The following is a 20,007-nucleotide window of genomic DNA, read 5'->3' on the forward strand; positions in this document are numbered from 1 at the left end:
AGTTGTAAACTTACTCAAAAGTATAAATTGCTCAAAAGTGTAAGTTACCTCTGAGAATGAGGCCCAATGTGTTGTTTGGTTTTGTGCCCAGGGTTGGTGAGAGTAAATTCTAATTGTTTAGGATTTGACAGTACTAAATTGACGTCCGCTACTGCATTTTTTTAAAATAACTTGAAGATGATGATAATTTTGGTGCATTAAGTCTTTAGGTGCAATTGTTTGTTGTCTGCATTATGAATGTATTGTGGGTCTTCAGTCCCTCAGAGCTTCTTATGTCCTTCTATGTTGACCACTTCTCCTAACACAAACTGTACTGAACATTGGGTTATGTTTACTTCAGCGTGTGAAAGTGGATAGTTAGTTGAAGTGGGTAGTGGCCCTTTTCAAGTAATAATGTCACTATTCCTGACTAGATGCAGTCCGGTCTCAATAATTTAAACCTGAGCTCCACCCTTCGTAGCACTACCACAGAGCAGACAAGCTTAACTATGCAGAAATGTGTACACATTCATTTGTACCAAAGCATTTAATAAGTAGAAAACACAACAGACATCCCACTCCAACATATAAAGATAGGGAAATTGTAATGAGCAAATAGACACCAAAGTGACAACAACAGGATGTAGGTAACCAGAGATATTTATCAAATTATCAGAACTTTCTGTACTAAAAAGTGCAAAGCACCAACCACAGGGTGTCTGGTAATGTTAGACTGTGTCAAATTCAAAAGTTAAGGCCTACTGCAATGGAGTACCGGTTGGATACAGGTACCAGGTTCGGTCTGGTGGAATATTTATCTTTTGACTTCATCTTTTTCTTGGAGAAAATCCTTGTGAATTAGGTCATGAGCTGGTTGGGGTGCTAGCTGGGCCTGAAGAGGAGCTCATCTATGTCAGATTGCAATTCTGGTGGGAGCGTCAGCATTGGCTGGTGATTCCAGGCCCTCAACATTGAAGGCAGAAAAACATCAAGTGGGAGCAGTCTAAAGATCAGGTCCAGGAAGGTGGTACTCGCCGGTGGTGCAAGTAAAGTCCCATAGGTTCAGAAGTTTTTGGAAGTCATGTTGCATTCAGTGAGGTAAACCACAAAGTTGAGTCCGACGGTATTTCGACAAGTGCGGCCATAGCCAGGAGATCATCCGGTGGTATCCTCTGATTCTTTTGACAACATTTCTGGAAATAGTTTCTGTCCTACCTAGTTTGACAATATTTCCTTGGGGACTTGCTTTAAGCAATCCCACACAGCCCTGCTCTGCCAAACACCAACACAGCAGAATCTTTCTTCCCTTGGTCAAAGCTCTGGGCACACCCCTGAGATATGTCTATGTAAATGAGCAACTCCCACTGAAAACCAGTTCTGAAACAGGTTTTTCCCTTCTCTGTGTTTGGTGACACTCTGGCTACTTGAACAATAGCAGGGACTGGTCTAACTGTGAGTTACATCTGCCTGTGTCAGGGGCTCACCCTTAAAAGCTTGTACTGTTGGTAGACACATCCCCAGTCCATCTTGTCAGGAGAATGGCACACCTCCTCCCAGGCATGACCATAATGTTCCCTTTCCTGGGAGTCTTCACACCTCCCAGCAAGCTGCAATGTGATAGCTGGGGATTAACTCTGAAAAGGCTGCTAAAAACTTTAGATATCAAAATGCAGACTTTCTAAAAATGACATTTTGAACATATTTAATTTAAAATCCAACTGGATTATCAGATTGGATTTAAATTGTTTAATCATTTGAATACTTTAACCTTGGTTCAAGCTATTCCTAAACTGAAATTGTGTATTAGAAGGTGTTATAATGTAACCCAGTGTTTGCTGTGGGGGAGCCAGCCTTGCTTCAGTGTAAAACAATTTTGGAGATTTTTCACTGCCAGGACAAGTAAAACCTAAGAACTCACCTCCTATTTTTTAAATACCATGCACCTTGGCATGTAGGCATTTAGGGCCAACCTTAGGCAAGACTTATAAGCATTGAAAAGGAAGGGTTAGGTCTCCTAAATGGGTAATTTTAACAGTTTGAAAATGCCATGCTAGGCTCCTGTGGCAGGCCTAAAGTCATGTTTTACATGGTCATCTAGGGGACGCAATTATAAGTGCTGCAGTTCACTAGTGCCATTTAACTTAGAGTCCGTGGGCACATGAGGTACCATATACTAGGGACTTACAGGTAAGTTAAAGATGCCAACCAGGGATTAGGCAACTGTACACATTTTATGAGGAGAATACATGCACTGTGGCCTGGCAACAGAGTTGAAAAATCAGCACGATCAATCCAACAAGCATTGCAAAGCAAATAGGATTTTCCTATACAAAAGTATTGATTTGGCAATGTGTTTTTGCCATGTTGTTCACTGTTTAGCTGCTATTCAGCATGGCTAAAAGTTAGTGGTATGGAGTGTCATAGAGTGGAGTGGGGAGTCATATTTTAGAGTGGATTTGTTGGAGTAGAGTGTCATAGAGTGGAGTAGAAGGGAATAGAGTTCAGTAGTTCGTTGGCAGAGAGTATTGTAGAGTGCAGTGGAGTTGGATACAATATGGAGATGGAGTTGGTTGGAATGGATTGAGGTAGTTTATTCGATTAGAGTAGAGTGGTTGGATTGGATTGGGGTACAGTGGGGTGGATTGAATGGAGTGGAGTGAATCAGAGTGGATGACTGGATAGAATGGGTTGGAGTAGGGTGGGGTAGACTGAAATGGGATGAGGTGGATTGGATTAGGGTGGATTGGAGTGAGGTAGATTAGATTGGATTGGAGTGGGTGGACTGAATTGGAGTGATAGGACTGGAATGGTTGCGGATTGGATTGAGGTAGGGTACATGAAATTAGAATGGGGTGAATTGGAGTGAGGTCGAGTGGAGTGGAGTTGAACAGATTGAACTGGAGTAGGGTCTCTCCTATTCTATTTTTGCCATGTTGTTCACCAGTGTGGCTGCTGTTGCTGTCAGCATGGCTAAAAGTTAGTGGTGTGAAGTGTCATAAAGGGGAGTGAGGGAGAATTATTGCAGAATGGATTTGTTTGAGTAGATTGTCATAGTGTGAAGTAGGGGGAGTAGAATTCAGTGGTTCAGTAGCAGAGACTGTTGTAGAGTGCAATGTCGTAGAGTGGAGTGGAGTGGTTTAAAATAGAGTGGAGTGGAGTGGGTTGGAGTGCATTGAGGTAGTCTGCTGGATTGGATTGGAGTAGAATGGAGTGGATTGGATTGGGGTACAGTGAGGTGGACTGGGTGGTTTGGGGTGAATCAGAGTGGATGACTGGTGGGGTAGGGTGGGTTGGAGTGGGGTGGGGTGGGTTGAACTGAAATGGAGTGAAGTGGATTGGATTGGAGTGGGGTAGATTAGATTGCATTGGAGTGGGTGGATTGAATTGGAGTGATAGGACTGAAGTGGGGTGGATTGGATTGAGGTATGGTATATTTAATTAAAATGGGGTGAATTGGAGTGGTTTTAAGTGGAGTTGGGTTCAATAGATTGAACTGGAGTAGGGTCTCTCCTATACAAGAGCTATTGGCTTGGCAATGTATTTTTGCCATGTTGTACACCAGTGTGGCTGCTGTTCAGCATGGCTAAAAGTTAGTGGTGCGAAGTGTCATAAAGGGGAGTGAGGGAGAAGTATTGTAGAGTGGATTTGTTGGAGTAGATTGTCATAGAGTGGAGTAGGGGGAGTAGAGTTCAGTGGTTCAGTAGAAGAGACTGTTGTAGAGTGCAATGTCGTAGAGTGGAGTGGGGTAAAATAGGGTGGAGTGGGTTAGAGTGGATTTAGGTAGTCTGCTGGATTGGATTGGAGTACAGTGGAGTGGATTGGAATGGGGTAGAGTGGGTGGACTGGGTGGAGTGGGATAGATGGTGTAAGGTGGACTAGATTGGGGTGCATTGGAGTTGGGTGGATTGGAGTGAGGTAGTTTAGATTGGATTGGGGTATGTGGATTGAATGAAGTGATAGGACTGGGGCAGGTGAATTGGATTGGGGTAGGGTGGAATGGATTGGAATTGGGTGGTTTGGAATGGGGTGGATTTGACTGGGGTAGAGTGGAGTGTGTGGATTAGATTGGACTGGAATGGGTTGGATTAGATTTAACTGGGGTGGATTGAATTGGACTGGAGTGGTGTGGACTGTATTGTAGTGAGGTGGATTGGAGTGGGGTAAATTGGATTCATTGGATTGAAGTGGGTGGGGTGGAGTGGACTGCAGTGGGATGGATTGGACTAGATTGGGGTGGATTAGAGTTGGATTGATTGAATTGGATTCAAGTGTGGTGGGGTGGCTGGATGGATTGTATTGGAGTGGGCTGAATTGAACTGGGTGGGTGGATTAGATTACAGTAGAATGGGGTGGATTTGAGTAGATTAGAGTGGAGTGGTGTGGACTGGAGTGGGTGGACTGGATGGATTGTATTGGAGTGTGGTGGATTTAAATGTGGTGGGGTCGGGTTGATTGGATTGGGTTGGGGTGGGCTAGAGTGGGATGAATTGAATTGTAGTGAGGTGGGATTGTGTGGGGTGGGTTGGAAGGGGTGGATTAGAGTGGGGAAATGGATTGACTGAAGTGGGGTAGATTGAAGTGGATTGGGTAGGGTGAATTGGATTGGATTTGGGTGGGGTGGATTGGATTGGGATGGGATGAGGTAGATTGGGTGGGTTGGATTGAAGTGGGATGAGTTGGAGTAGGGTGTATAGGAGTGGTGTAGATTTTAAAGTAGGGTGGACTGGACTGAGGTGGACTGGAGTGTGGTGGATTGGATTGGGTAGAGTGGATTGTGGTGGATTGGACTTGAGTGGAGTGGGGTGAATTTGATTGGTGTGGAGTGGGCTGGACTGCTGTTGGGTGAATTGGATTGGATTTGAGAGGGGCGGATTGGGATTGGATTGGGGTGGACGTTTTGAAGTTGGGTGGATTTTTGGAGTAGGATGGATTGGAGTGGAGTTAATTGGATCGTGTGTGGTGGATTGGAGTGGGGTAGATTGGACTGGAATGGGGTGGATTAAGGTGGTTTAGAATGGGGTGGTTTTGATTGGAGTGCGGTGGATTAAGGTTGACTCGACTGGAGTAGGGTGGATTGGGTTGCAGTGGATTGGGCTGGAGTGGGGTGGACTGGATTGGAGTTGAACAGTATGGATTTCAGTGAGTGGATTGGATTGAACTTGATTCCAGTGGGGAGGATAGGTGTGGGATGGATTAGACTGGAGTGAGGTGGATTGGACTGGAGTGGGGTGGGGTGGATTGGACTGGAGTTGGATGGATTGAATTGGAGTAGGGTGGATTGTAGTGGATTAGATGGGAATGGGGCAGATTAGATTGGGCTGTATTGGATTGGTATGGAATGGATTGGAGTGGACTGAATTGTGGTGGGTTGGAGTGGGGTGAAATGGGATGGAGTGGGGTCAAGTGGATTGGGGTGAGGTAGATTGGATTGAAGTGGGGCAGATTGGAATGAGGCAGATTGTTTTAGATTGCAGTGGGCCAATTGGACCTGGGGCAGATTGGTTTGGATTGGAGTTGGGCAGTTTGGGGTCGGGGCAGATTGTTTTGGATTGGAGTAGGGCAGATTGGAGTCATGCAAAATGGGGCAGATTGTTTTGATGTGGAATGGGGCAGATTGGAATAGGGCAGATTGTTTTGAATTGCAGTGGGGAAGATTGGAGTGGGGTAAATTGTTTTCGATTGGAGTGGGGCAGGTTGGAGTGGGGCAGAGTGTATTAGGGCAGCTTGGAATGGGGCAGATTGTATTGGATTGGAGGTGTGCAGATTGGAGAGGGGCAGATTGTTTTGGATTGGAGTGGGTCAGATTAGAGTGGGGCTGATTGTCTTTGATTCAAGTGGGGCAGATTGTTTTGGAATGGAGTGGGGCAGATTGTTTTGGAATGGAGTGGGGCAGATTGTTTTGGATTGGAATGGGGCAGATTGTTTTGCATTGGAGTGGGGCAAATTGTTTTGCCATGAGTGGGTAGGTTAGAGTGGGGCAGATTGTTTTGGATTGTTTTTGGATTGGATTGGATTGATAGATTGTAGTGGATTGGAGTCATGTGGGGTGGATTGTGGTGCAGTTGGGTGGATTGGATTGGGATGAGATGGAATCAATTGTATTGGGTTAGATTGGATTCAGGTGGATTGCATTGGGGCGGACTGTGGTGGGGCAGACTGTTTTGGATCGGAGTGTAGTGAGGCGGATTGGATGGGGCATAGTGGAGTGGGGCATATTGAAGTAGGGTAGATTAGAGTGGGGCAGAATGTGTGGATTCAAGTGGGTCAGATTGGAGTGGATCAGTTCGGAGTTAGGCAGATTGTGTTGGATCAGAGTGAGGCAGATTGGAGTGGGGCAGATTGTTTTGGATTGGAATGTGCTGGATTGGATTAGGGGAGACAGGAGTATGGCAGATTTGGAGTGGGGTGGACTGGTGGGGAGCAGATTGCTTTGGACTGGAGTGGAGCAGATTGTTTTGGATTGAAGTTGGACAGATTGGCGTGGAGCAGATTAGAGTGGGGCATATTGGAGTGTGGCAGATTGTTTTGGATTGAAATGGGGCAGATTGTTTTAGATTGGAGTGAGGCAGATTGTTTTTGATGGGAGTGGGTCAGGTTAGAGTGCAGCAGATTATTTTGAATTGAAGTGGGCGGATTGGAGTGGGTAAATTGTTTTGGATTGGAGTGGGGGAAATTGATTTAGATTTTAGTGGGGTAGATTCTTTTGGATTGACGTGGGGCAGATTGTTTGGGATTGGAGTGGGGCAGACTGTTTTCGGATTGGAGAGGGGCACATTGTTTTGGTTTGGAGTGGGGCAGATTGGAGTGGGGCAAATTGGAGTAGGGCAGATTGTTTCAGATTGGAGTGGGGCAGATTGTTTCAGATTGGAGTGGGGCATAGTGTTTTGGATTTGAGTGGGACTGATTGGAGTGAAGCAAATTGGAGTGGGGCAGATTGATTTTTATTGCGGTGGGGCATATTGGAGTGGGGCAGGCTGTTTTGGATTGGCGTTGGGTGGATTGTGGTGGATTGGTTTGCAGTGGGGTGGATTGGGGTATAGTGGAGTGAATGGATTGGGGTGTGGTGGAATAATTTGGATTGGGGAACATTGGGTTGGGTGGATTGGAGTGCGCTGGATTGTGGTGGTGCAGATTGTTTTGGACAGGAGTGGGGCATATCATTATAGATTGAAGTGGGAAGAGTATTTTGGATGAGCATGTGACAAATTATTTTGGATTGCAGTGGGGCAGATTGAAGTGGGGCACAATGTTTTGGACTCGAGTGGGGCGGATTGGAGCAGGGCAGACTGGAGTGGGGCAAATTGTTTTGGATTGCCATGGGGCAGATTATTTTGGATTGTAGTGGGGGAGATTGGAGTAGGGTCAAATTGAAATGGGGCAGATTGTTTGGGATTGGAGTGGGGAACATTTGTTTGGATTATAGTGAGACAGATTGGAGTGGGACAGATTGGAGCAGGGCAAATTGCAGTGGGGCAGATTGTTTTAGATTGGAATGGAGCAGATTGTTTGAGATTAGAGGGGAGCACAGTGTTTTGGATTGAGTGGGACAGATTGGAGTGGCGCAAATTAGAGTGGAGCAGATTGTTTTGGATTGCAGTGGGGCATATTGGAGCGGGAAGACTCTTTAGGATTGGCGTGTGGTGGATTGTGGTTGGTTGGATTTCAGTGGGGTGGATTGGTGTATAGTGGAGTCAATTGGATTGGGGTGCGGTGAAATCAATTGGATTGGGGTATGTTGGATTGGGGTGGATTGGAGTGTGGAGGATTGTGGTGGGGCAGATTGTTTTGGATTGGAGTGGGGCAAACTGTACTGGGGCAGATTTGAGTGGGACAGATTGGAGTGGAGTAGATTGGAGTGGGGCAGTTTGTTTTGGATTCAAGTGGGTCAGATTGGAGTGGAGCAGAATGGAGCTGTGCAGATTGTTTTGGAACGAAGTAAGGCAAATTGAAGTGGGGTAGATTGTTTTGGATTGGAGTAGGACAGATTGGTGTGGGGCATATTCGAGTGGGGCATATTCGAGTGTGGCAGATTGTTATGGATTGGAGTGGAGCAGATAGTTTTGGATTGGAGTGGAGCAGATTGTTTTGTATTACAGTAGGTCAGATTTGAGTACAACATATTTTTTTTAATTGGGGTGAGGCAGATTGTTTAGGATTGGAGTGGGGCAGACTGGGGTAGGGATGATTTTCTTAGGTTGACATACGACAGATTGGAGTGGGGCAGACTGTTTTAAATTGGAGTGGGTAGATTGTTTTGGATTGGTGTGAGGCAGACTGGAGTGGGGCAGATTGGAATTGGAGTGGGGCACATTGTTCTGGATTGGAGTTGAGCAGTGTGGAATGGAGAAGATTGGATTGGGGCAATTTGGAGTTGGGCACATCAGTTTGGATTGGAGTGGGGTAGATTGTTTTGGATTGGAGTGTAGCAAATTGTTTTGCATTGAAGTGGGACAGGAGTGGGGCATATCATTATAGATTGAAGTGGGGAGAGTATTTTGGATGAGCATGTGACAAATTATTTTGGATTGCAGTGGGGCAGATTGAAGTGGGGCACAATGTTTTGGACTCGAGTGGGGCGGATTGGAGCAGGGCAGACTGGAGTGGGGCAAATTGTTTTGGATTGCCATGGGGCAGATTATTTTGGATTGTAGTGGGGGAGATTGGAGTAGGGTCAAATTGAAGTGGGGCAGATCGTTTGGGATTGGAGTGGGGAACATTGGTTTGGATTATAGTGAGACAGATTGGAGTGGGACAGATTGGAGCAGGGCAAATTGCAGTGGGGCAGATTGTTTTAGATTGGAATGGAGCAGATTGTTTGAGATTAGAGGGGAGCACAGTGTTTTGAATTGAGTGGGACAGATTGGAGTGGCGCAAATTAGAGTGGGGCAGATTGTTTTGGATTGCAGTGGGGTATATTGGAGCGGGAAGACTCTTTAGGATTGGCGTGGGGTGGATTGTGGTTGATTGGATTTCAGTGGGGTGGATTGGTGTATAGTGGAGTGAATTGGATTGGGGTGCGGTGAAATCAATTGGATTGGGGTACATTGTATTGGGGTGGATTGGAGTGTGGAGGATTGTGGTGGGGCAGATTGTTTTGGATTGGAGTGGGGCAAACTGTACTGGGGCAGATTTGAGTGGGACACATTGGAGTGGAGTAGATTGGAGTGGGGCAGTTTGTTTTGGATTCAAGTGGGTCAGATTGGAGTGGAGCAGAATGGAGCTGTGCAGATTGTTTTGGATCGAAGTAAGGCAGATTGAAGTGGGGTAGATTGTTTTGGATTGGAGTAGGACAGATTGGTGTGGGGCATATTCGAGTGGGGCATATTGGAGTGTGGCAGATTGTTATGGATTGGAGTGGGGCAGATTGTTTTGTATTACAGTAGGTCACATTTGAGTACAACAGATTTTTTTTAATTGGGGTGAGGCAGATTGTTTAGGATTGGAGTGGGGCAGACTGGAGTAGGGCTGATTTTCTTAGGTTGACATACAACAGATTGGAGTGAGGCAGACTGTTTTAAATTGGAGTGGGTAGATTGTTTTGGATTGGTGTGAGGCAGACTGGAGTGGGGCAGATTGGAATTGGAGTGGGGCACATTGTTCTGGATTGGAGTTGAGCAGTGTGGAATGGAGAAGATTGGATTGGGGCAATTTGGAGTTGGGCAGATCAGTTTGGATTGGAGTGGGGTAGATTGTTTTGGATTGGAGTGTAGCAAATTGTTTTGCATTGAAGTGGGGCAGATTGGAGTTGGGCAGATTTGTTTTGGATTGAAGTGGGGCAGATTATTTTAGATTGAAGTGTGCAGATTATTTTGGATGGGCGTGGGACAGATTCTTTTGGATTGCAGTGGGGCAGATTGAAGTGGGGCACAATGTTTTGGACTGGAGTGGGGTGAATTGGAATGAGGCAGACTGAAGTGGGGCAAATTGTGTTGGATTGGCGTGGGAGATTGTTTTGGATTGGAGTGGGATAGATTGGAGTAGGCAGATTGTTGTGGTTTGGAGTGGGGCAGATTGTTTTGGATTGGAGTGGGGAAGATTGTTTTGGATTGGAATGGGGCACATTGGAGTGGGCAGAAGGTTTTGGAGTGGAGTGGTGCAAATTGCTTGGGAATGGAGTGGGACAGAATGTTTTGGATTGAAGTGGGGCAGATTGTTTTGGATTTGAGTGGGGCAGATTGGAGTAGACAGATTGTTTTGGATTGGAGTAGGGCAGATTATTTTAGATTGTGGTGGGGCAGATTGTTTTGAATTGTAGTGGGGCAGCTGGGAGCGTGGAAGATTGTTTTGGATTGTAGTGGGCAGATTGTAGTGGGGCAGATTGTTATGGTTTGGAATAGGGCAGATTGGATTGGGGTAGATTGCTTTGGAGTGGAGCAGATTGTAGTGAGCCAGATTGTTATGAATTGGAGTGGGTCAGATTATTTGGGATTGCAGTGGGGCAAATTGTTTTGGATTGGAGTGCGGCAGATTGTTTTAGATTAGAGTGGGCAGATTATTTTGTATTGGAGTGTGGCAGATTGTTTTAGATTGGAGTGGGGCAGGTTTTTTTTGGATTGATTGGGGGCAGATTGGAGTGGGGCACATTGTTTTGGATTAGAGTGGGGCAGATTGTTTTGAATTGGAGTGAGGTAAATTGTTTTGGATTGGAGTGGGGCAGATTGTTTTGGATTGGAGTGAGGTAGATTGTTTTGGATTGGACTGGGACAGATTGTGTTTTTATTGGAACGGTGCCTATTGTTTTGGATTGAAATAGGGTGGGTTGCGAGGACTGGGGTGTGGTGGATTGGGGTGAGTGGTTTGGTTTGCGGTGGGGTCGAACAGAATGGGGTGGATTGGATTGGTCTGGGGTCAATTGGATTGATTAGGGTGGATTGGACCGAATGGGATGGATTGATGTGGGGTGAGGTGGATTGGCATGGATTGAGGTGGGCAGATTGGATTAGAGTGGTGTTGATTGGGGTGAACTGCCCAATTATATGTTAAAGCATCATTTCGGAAATTACACATTAGGAAGAAACAAAGTTGCTTTGCAATATTAAAAAAAAAGAGAATCGTCATCTTTTGAAAACAGTGTCCGCAAGCTAATCAAAACATAAGCACAAAGTGAGAAAACAAGACAAAATAAAAAAAGAGTTAACAATAGAAAATAAAAATTTCCAATTTTGCTTGTCCTGCTGGGCATGTTTTTGCCAATCACATGCCTTCTGTTTACAGGGCCCTAGAAGTTATAAAGAAGTACCTCAGTCATATTGGGAGCAGTGGATGGGCACTGATTAAGTTGAATCAATTAGTGCTTGGTCACTGCTTTGCACCAGGAACAAAAATGATGCCTGGCCTGCAGTGGCAAATTATGAGGCTTTAAAGAAGAGTGCCACAGAAACCCACAAATATCAAGCAATGGCCAGGCTCCAAGCGCCTTTTAGTTAACAGCAGTCTTGCAAGCGAGACGCATGTGCTAGCACATGCCCTACCCTAAAAATTGGGGAGTGATCATGCAAAAAGAGGCATTTCGTTACAGTAGGTATTTAGGGGGTCATTCCGACCCTGGTGGTAAAATCCACCAGGGCCGGGGACCGCGGATGCACCGCCAACAGGCTGGCGGTGCATCCCTGGGCATTCTGACCGCGGCGGTACAGCCGCGGTCAGAAACGGGAAACCGGCGGTGTACCGCCGGTTTCCCGCTGCCCTGGGGAATCCTCCACGGCGGCGCAGCTTGCTGCGCCGCCATGGGGAGTCCGACCCCCTTACCGCCATCCTGTTCCTGGCGGTTTTGGTCGCCAGGAACAGGATGGCGGTAAGGGGTGTCGTGGGGCCCCTGGGGGCCCCTGCAGTGCCCATGCCAATGCCATGGGCACTGCAGGGACCCCCGTAACAGGGCCCCACCAAGATTTTCAGTGTCTGCCATGCAGACACTGAAAATCGCGACGGGTGCAACTGCACCCGTCGCACCCCTTCCACTCCGCCGGCTCCATTCGGAGCCGGCATCCTCATGGAAGGGTGTTACCCGCTGGGTGGGCGGGCGGCCTTCTGGCGGTCGCCCGCCCGCCCAGCGGGAAACCCAGAATACCCGCGGCGGTCTTTTGACCGCGCAGCAGTATTCTGGAGGTTCCAGCCAGGCCGGCGGCTTCTGCCGCCGCCAGGGTCAGAATGACCCCCTTAGTGTGGATTTCTAGCAATTCTGGTGCTATCATTTCTTGACCAAGCTCACCATCACATATGAGTCCTATTCTTCATTGATATGACCAGTGACATAATTTGAGATGTCAAGAGTAATGTCAAGAGTGTAATTTAAGATGTCATCAGTGAGTTGTGTGAGGTCATAAGGAGTACATGGCAGGGATGTGAATTAGGGGTAGTGCAGCTTACCCTAACTGTAATTTCAGTAGTTTTTATGTTTTTACGTTTCAACTACAACATGACTTTAACTTTGGTTTATAAAGCAAATTTGTATAAATATATTTAGATAAAGAGAATACTTAAAGGGTAACTGTGTAATGTTGTACACTATTGTCATCACAGGGTTCTGGTGACACCTCAGACTACAAGGCTGAGAACCAAGTGGTTAGTAAATATAACCAAAATCTTGAGACAACAATATAGAACTACCCATTAGATATTGTTTATATTCCATATATATTTTCGGATAGTGACCTTGAGAAAACTGTTGTCTTCAAAATGCAGCAATCAAGGGACAGTGACTGGAATTAGAATGTTTAAGTTTTGTATACCTTTCATGAATAAAAGTAGGTCTTTCATGAAACATAACTCTAGTAGCTGTGCCAATGGAGCTCGTATGAGTAGATAAGGCATATGAGTAGTTAAGGGATGTCATTCACAATCAATCAATCAGTCAGTCATTTTTAGAGCGTGCTACTCACTAATAGGGTCTCAAGGCACTGTGGGATATGTCCTCAGGGTTCATTCGAAGAGTCATGTCTTGAGGTTCTTCCTGAATTGAGGTAACAATGGTGACTGTGTGAGGTGGAGAGGTAAGGTTTTCCAATATTTTGCCACAGGGTAAGTGAACGATCTTCCTCCAGCCGAGAACTTCTTTATGGGGGTATGGTGGGGAGTGACTGCTGGAAGGAGCGGTGAGGTCTGGCAGGGGAGTACCAGGTGATGTGGTATTTGAGGTAGCTGGGTCCAAGGTTGTGGAGGGGCCTGTAGGCATGTACGAGGAGTTTTAAATTGATCCTCTTCTTGATGGGAAGCAAGTGGAGATCTCTCAGTTGTCCAGTGATGTGTTCTCGGTGGGGAATATTCAGGACGAGTCTGGCGGTGGCGTTCTGGATTTGTTGTAGCTTGCTCAGATTCTTCTTGGTGGTTCTGACATAGACGGCGTTGACATAATTAAGTCTGCTTGTGATCAGGGCGTGTGTCATGGGTTTGTGGCAGTCACTTGGGATCCATCTGAAGATCTTCGGTAGGGTGTGGAAACAGGTGGAGACAATGGAGTTGACCTGTCTCGCCATGGTGAGCGCTGAGTCGAGGACAACGTCGAGGTTGTGTGCGTGGTCTGTGGAGGGACTGCCAAGTGTTGAGGGTCACCAGGAGTCATCCCAGGCTGAGGAGCATGCTCCCAGAATGAGAATCTCAGTCTTGTCGGAGTTCAGCTTATGGCAGCTCTCCTTCATCCAGGTGGTGACTGCTTCCATCCCATCCCTGAAGTTCTTCTTGGCTGTTGAGGGGTTTTCAGTCAGGGAGATGATCAGCTGGGTGTCATCAGAGTAGGAGACAATGTTCAGACCGTAGTTCATGATGATTGGGACGAGCAGGGCTGTGTAGATGTTGAACAGCATGTAGGCTCAATGAGGATCCTTGGAGTATTCCATAGCTGATCTCTGTAGGTTCTGACAAGTGTGGCGGGAGCCTGACTCTCTGCATTCTGTCTGTCAGGAACGAGTGTATCCATCGGAGGGCCTTGCCACGTATGCCTGCTGTGTGGAGTCTGGCGCATAGGGTGCAGTACGACACTGTGTCGAAGGCAGCAGATACGTCTAGTAGGATGAGGGCTGCTGTTTGGCCAAGGTTGAGGAGAGAGCAGATGTCATCTGTGGCAGCAAGCAGGGCGGTCTCGGGAGGGCTGTGATTAGCTCTGAATCCTGATTGAGAGATGTCCAGGATGGTCCTCGATGTGTTGGCGGAGCTGGTCATTGATTGCTTTTTCACAAACCTTGTCTGGGAAAGGCAGCAGCGAGATGGGGCGGTAGTTCTTGAGATCCGCGGGGTCGGCTGTGGTTTTCTTCAGTAGCGGGTGGATGTCGACGTAGTTCCAGTCCTCAGAGAAAGTGGCTGCTCTAGGAAACAGTTGATGGTCTTGCAGAGCTTGGGTGCAATCAAGGCACTGGCCTTGTTGAAGATGTAGTAGGGGCAGAGGTCGGTGAGGACTCCGGAGTGGATGCTGCTCATGATGGAGCAATTCTCGTCCATTGTGAGGGGAGTCCATGCGTGCAGGAGCAGTGGGAGGTTCGGTGGATCCTGGATGTGGCATTGTTGGTGAGTTCGGAGAGTCTTGGGGTCTGAAGTTGTCAAAGATTTCCTTGATTTTCCAATGGAAGAAGGCGGCTAGCCTGTTGCAGAGGTCCTTGGATGGTGGGATGTTAGTGGTCTCAGCTTGTAGTTTGGTGAATTCCTTGATGACATTGAAAAGTTATTTTGTGTTGTGTGTGGTGATGTTGATGCGGTCCAGTAGTGCGGTTTTCCTGGTGAATCTGATGATGCAATGATGGGATCCTGTGGCGGATTTGAAGGCTGCCAAGTCCTCCGGGGATTTGCTGTTCCTCCATTTCTTCTCCAGCCTCCTGTAGGTGCTCTTTGATTCCTGGAGTGCGGGGTGAACCAGCTGGCTTTCTTGGTGGTGTGTTTCCCTGTGGTCGGGAGAGGAGCTAAGTTTTTGGCACAATCGATGATCTATTTGCAGAGATTGCATGCTGAAGTGTTGGCATCTGTTGTGTCGGGGGTTGCAAGTTGCTGAGGGTGTTGAAGACTTGCTCTTCTGTCGTTTTGTCCCAATTCCTGTGAGGGGGCGAGTGGTGTAGGCATGAGCTGTAGGTGTGGTGATAGGGAAATGGACATTCCAGTGTAGCGGTTTTGAGTTGTCGATGGTGACATTGCTGCTGGCGGAAAAGATGGGGTTGAGTGTGTGTCCGGCGATGTGCGTTGGTGAGGTGACCAGTTGCTTGAGCCCAATTGTGTCCAGGTTCTCGAGTAGTGATGAGGTGTTGTGGTCATTATGGTCATCGATGTGGAAGTTGGGGTATACCCGAGGAGTATGTAGTAGGTGGAGGCAAGTGCATGGGGGACTATGAGGTGGACAATGGAGTTGCTGAAAGCTGGGCATGGGCTGGGTGGTCTGTAGATGAGGGTGCCATGGATGGTGGTCTTCGAGGTGGCGTGCACTTGGAAGGGGAAGTGCTCGATGAGGGGGGAGTGTTCTTGTGTGTTGATCAATACTCAGAGGGTGGTCTTGTAGGCGATGGCTATGTCGATGCCTGGCCTGGCCTGGAGGGTCAGTCCTTGCAGAGCAGTTTGTAGTCACTGGGGATGGTGATAGTGATGTCCGGTTCAGATGTTGTGTTTGTCCATATCTCAGTGAGGAGGGCAATATCCGGGCAGGTGGAGTATATCAGGTCCCAGAGCTCCACAGCATGTTTGTGCAGGGAGCAGACCTTGAGGAGGATGCACTTGAGGCAGTCTGGAGGGGTTTTTGATGGTTCTGGGGTTAGGGGGGTCTGACGTTTGGCATGTGGAGTAGGTGTGGTGGCAGTTGCGGCAGGTAAAAGGTTTGTGAGTGTCCCTTGGGGAAACGTGATGGCAGGTGGTCGAACGTCCAGGATTCAGTGTGTGGAGGGTTTCAGTGTCATATCAGTGGATGGTGTGAGAGCCAGGCTCTGTGGTGCTGGGCCCAGTCCAGGGGTGGAGAGGAGCAGATGGGTTTGCCTTTATTGCACCTTCAGCACGCCATCACAGATGGAGGGGGGAGGAATAGGCCAGCTGGGAGGCGGGATGGCAGGAAAGCGCTTCAAGGGTGGGGAGCAAGGCCACAGGGGCAGCAGGGAGCAAGGAAGCGCGAGAGAGCCTCTCGCACAAAAATAAGCGGAAAAAAGTAAACGGCAAAAAAAGACAAAATTGGAAAAAGACGAAAGACAGACAAACCAGACAGACACAGATGGCCACTAGGCCACCAGGGATGAGGCGCAGGCGGGTGCCTGTGGGTGGAGGCGGGCCTTGGACACAGAGCCGCTAGGCTCTGTCAGCTGCAGCAGCAGTGACCATGCAGGAAGGAGCGACAGACGCTGGCCAAAAAGGTCAGTAAAGTCGCCCCTCACTGTGCAGCGGCCACCCTGAAGAAGGGGAGGGAGAAGAATGGTCATCTGGGAGGGTGGGACATTGATTCAACGGTGGGGATGGGGCCACAGGGGCAGCAGCGGCAGGCAGCGCAGAAGCACAGGAGAGATGCTTGTACAGAAATAAGCAGAAAAAAAGGTAAATGGCAAAAACAGACAAAGCAAGGAAAAGAGGAAAGACAGACAAACGAGACTGACACAGATTGCCACCAGGCCACCAGGGATGAGGGGCAGGTGGGTGCCTGCAGGTGGAGGCAGACCTCAAACACAGAGCCGGCAGGCACTGTCAGCAGTATCAGCAGTGGCACACAGGCGGGAGTGATGGACGCTGGCCAAAAAGTTCAGCGAAGTCCTGATGATGACATCCGTATTTCACAGGGAGCTATGAAATATGTTCCATATTTCATGGCTCAATGTAAAATATGAGTTTTTATAAAACTGCGATGTGTACATGTGTGTCTACACATATATATACATGGATGCTAGCTGAGGCCTCATAGTTTATTATTTAACCAGAACTCCTCAGTGGCATAATGAAACCGTGGCACTCTGTTACCTATTATATATTCTGTCTATACATATATGTTTAGAAATTCAATTTGGCACAATATTATGATAGAAGGTTGTGTAGCTTGTGCTTGTGCTGTGGATGCAAACGAAAAGGATCTACTCACAATGTCCATGCTCATCTTTTCAGCTTCCATGTATTCAGGGCTTCCGAGGGAGCCACCTGACATTGGGGATATCATGTCTCACCCTGACTACCTGGAAGGAAGCGGTGAGCTGATCAAGCCCAAGAAGCTCATAAACCCTGTTAAAGCATCAAAAAGTCACCAAGAGTTACACAGAGAACTTCTGATGAACCACAAAAGGTGAGTAAGAATACTTAAATTTGGAGTTCTTTCCACCTCTACGTTGCACTAGAAGCCTATCTGATTTAGCTGAAAGATACACAGGAGGAATGTGTTGCATTTGAATGAGGAGTAAACCGTTTCTGTTGTCGTACTGTTAGAAATGAGTCACCTGATTCACTAATATGAGAATTAACTGGAAGAACACTGTAAATACATGCAACCCAGAACAGAAAAAATATCAAAGAAAAGCACATTCCTGCTCATGAGACCAAAAGGGTTCAAAGTATCATTCACATAAATGTTGTCTCACATTGTAACCATTTCAACCTGTCTCCTTTCAGCAGGGGTCTGATCACCTCTCTAGTATTGCTCCTGGCATGACCTAATATTTAAGACTGCAGTCTTTTGTCCTTTATGACTTCTGCTCTACGTTGTTACAGCTTTTCACAATACCCCTACTTTTGACATTAGTTTTATGGGATTAAAGTCCATCATGCAGCAGCTTCAGTGGTGCTCTGCCACACCAAGTGACACTTCCCCTGAACGTAAGAGTACAGAGTGGATAGCACTTGAAGTGGAAGTGAACCATTGAAACTAGTGTGGGCAGAGTTGCTTCAAGTGAAACTAAGGCTACAGTGAAGAGTCACAGCAAGTGTCAAAGCCTACTAATGCCTGACGTTGGGACAGGAGAAATTTAGTGGCCTGGCTTGCCAGCTGCACTAGGGCCGTTAGTGCAGTGGTGCTCGGTCCAGGACTGGCATTCCTTGAGGTCAGGGGCCTTTTGTTACTGGTGAGCCTCAATGCTGCATTGATTCACTGAAGGTACTGCATCTGAGCATGTAAGTTGCTCCTGATTGGATTGATCCTCATTGCTGCCTGGGGTCAATGGTCATTTTTACTGCCTGAGGCCACTGATGCTTGTTACTCTCTGGGACCATTAATGGTCATTAACGCCAAGTCTCATTAATTCTCCTTACTGTCTAATGCCATTGATGCATGCAACATCTTTTATCACTTTCCAATATAACTGTTTACACTCCTTGTGGCACTGATGCATATTACTGCCTGGGTCCATTGATGCATATAACAGCCTGGAGCCACTGATACCTATGCTGTCTGGTGCCATCAATGAACGTGATTTATTACAGTCTGACTGCTTATTACAGTCTGATACTATTGATGCTTATTCTGTCTGCTATCATTAATGTTTGCTATTGTTTCCTATCATTGACTTTTACTACTGGGTTCACTGATTGTCATTACTGTGTAGGACGTATGCTGCTCATTACTATTGGGGCTCTGGATGCTTTTTACTGTTGAAGACCATTAATATATGTGCAGTCTGTGGTCATTAATGCTCATTACAACCTGGGACCATTAAACCATGTTACAGCTCATGGCCATTGATGCTTCTTCTGTTTGAGGCCCTTGGAGTATTTTACTGCCTGGTGCCAATACCGTTACTGTCTGAGGCCACTAAGGCTTTTTACTGCTTGGAACCACTAAGGGTAATACAGGGCCAGATGTAGGTACAAAGCAAATTGCGACTTGCAATTTGCGAGTCCGAGCGAATCGCAAATTGCAACTCGCAATTTGCTATGCAGAACGGTGTCTCAGACACCGTCTGCGAGTCGCTATGGGGTCGCAAAGACCCACCTCATTAATATTAATGAGGTGGGTCGCAAATTGCAGCCCCATAGCGACTATGGGCACTCACTGACATGGAGGCCTGCTGTAGTCAGCAGACCGCCATGTCCGTGACTGCTTGTAAATAAAGCAATTTTTTTTTTTTTCAAGTGTAGCCCGTTTTCCTTAAAGGAAAACGAGCTGCACTTAAAAAAAAATCCGAAACCTTTTGTTTCGGAATTTTTTCAGGGCAGGTAGTGGTCCTTTGGACCACTACCTGCCCTGAAAAAATATTTTGGGGTCCATTCACAAAGGGGAAGGGGTCCCATGTGGACCCCTTCCAATTTGCGAGTGGGTTACCATCCACTTCAAGTGGATGGTAACTGTGACTCCATTTGCGACCGCGTAGTCGGTCGCAAATGGAATTGCATACCACTGCGAGTCGCAAATAGGAAGGGAACACCCCTTCCTATTTGCAAGTCGGAAATGCATTTTGCGAGTCGGTCCGACTCGCAAAATGCATTTCTGCATAGGAAACTCCGGTTTGCGACTCGCAAACTGGTTCCTACATCTGGCCCACAGTCTGAGGCCATTGGTACTCATTACGTTTGGGGTCATCACTGTCTACACTACTTACAGCCAATGATTCTTAAGCTGACGAAGTCAACAGATACTGGTTACAGCCTGGGACTATTGATGCTATACTGTCTATTGCAATTCATGTCCTGTTACAGTTTGGGGCCATTAATATTTATAATGTGAGGGGGCGCTGATGCCCATTACCGCCCAGGGCCATTGATTTATATACTATCGGAGACAATTGATGCTTAACACATCATGAAGGCATTGATGCTTAGACAGTCTGAGATCATTTGCTTGTTACTCTCTGGAACCATTGATTCCAGGTACTGTCTGAGGACCATTCATCCTCATTACTGTCTGGGGCATTGATATGTGTTATTGCCTGGGGCATATGATGCTTGTTATTCTCTGGGACAACTGAGGTATACACTTGCTTGGGCTATTTATTTAGCCTTTTAGCCCACTGTTAAAGGTTATACCAGTTGTTAAAGGCTCTGAATAGGCCTTTATAGGCCTCAGCCACAGGTGGGGGCCTATAACCAAGCAGAGGGCCTTGAACAACTGGTATAGCCTGAGGCAAAGGGCTATAAAGCTATTAGAACATTCCCTCCACTAAGGCT

General features: G+C 47.1%; 1 protein-coding gene across 3 annotated transcripts in view; it reads left to right on the forward strand.

The window, feature by feature from the left end:
- The window catches only part of FAM107A (family with sequence similarity 107 member A), a 435,693-nt gene that overhangs the window by 265,804 nt on the left and 149,882 nt on the right, over positions 1 to 20,007 (forward strand). For all 3 annotated transcript variants that reach the window (XR_011198635.1, XM_069206548.1, XM_069206546.1), the window contains exon 2: positions 17,023 to 17,197. Coding sequence is in view for 2 of the 3 variants with exons in the window: in XM_069206546.1 (XP_069062647.1) it covers positions 17,023 to 17,197 (175 nt within the window). In the remaining variant the exon portion in view is untranslated. The remainder of the gene's footprint in view (positions 1 to 17,022; positions 17,198 to 20,007) is intronic.

Source organism: Pleurodeles waltl, chromosome 9 (genome assembly GCF_031143425.1).
Source record: "Pleurodeles waltl isolate 20211129_DDA chromosome 9, aPleWal1.hap1.20221129, whole genome shotgun sequence".
Lineage (NCBI taxonomy): Eukaryota > Metazoa > Chordata > Amphibia > Caudata > Salamandridae > Pleurodeles > Pleurodeles waltl.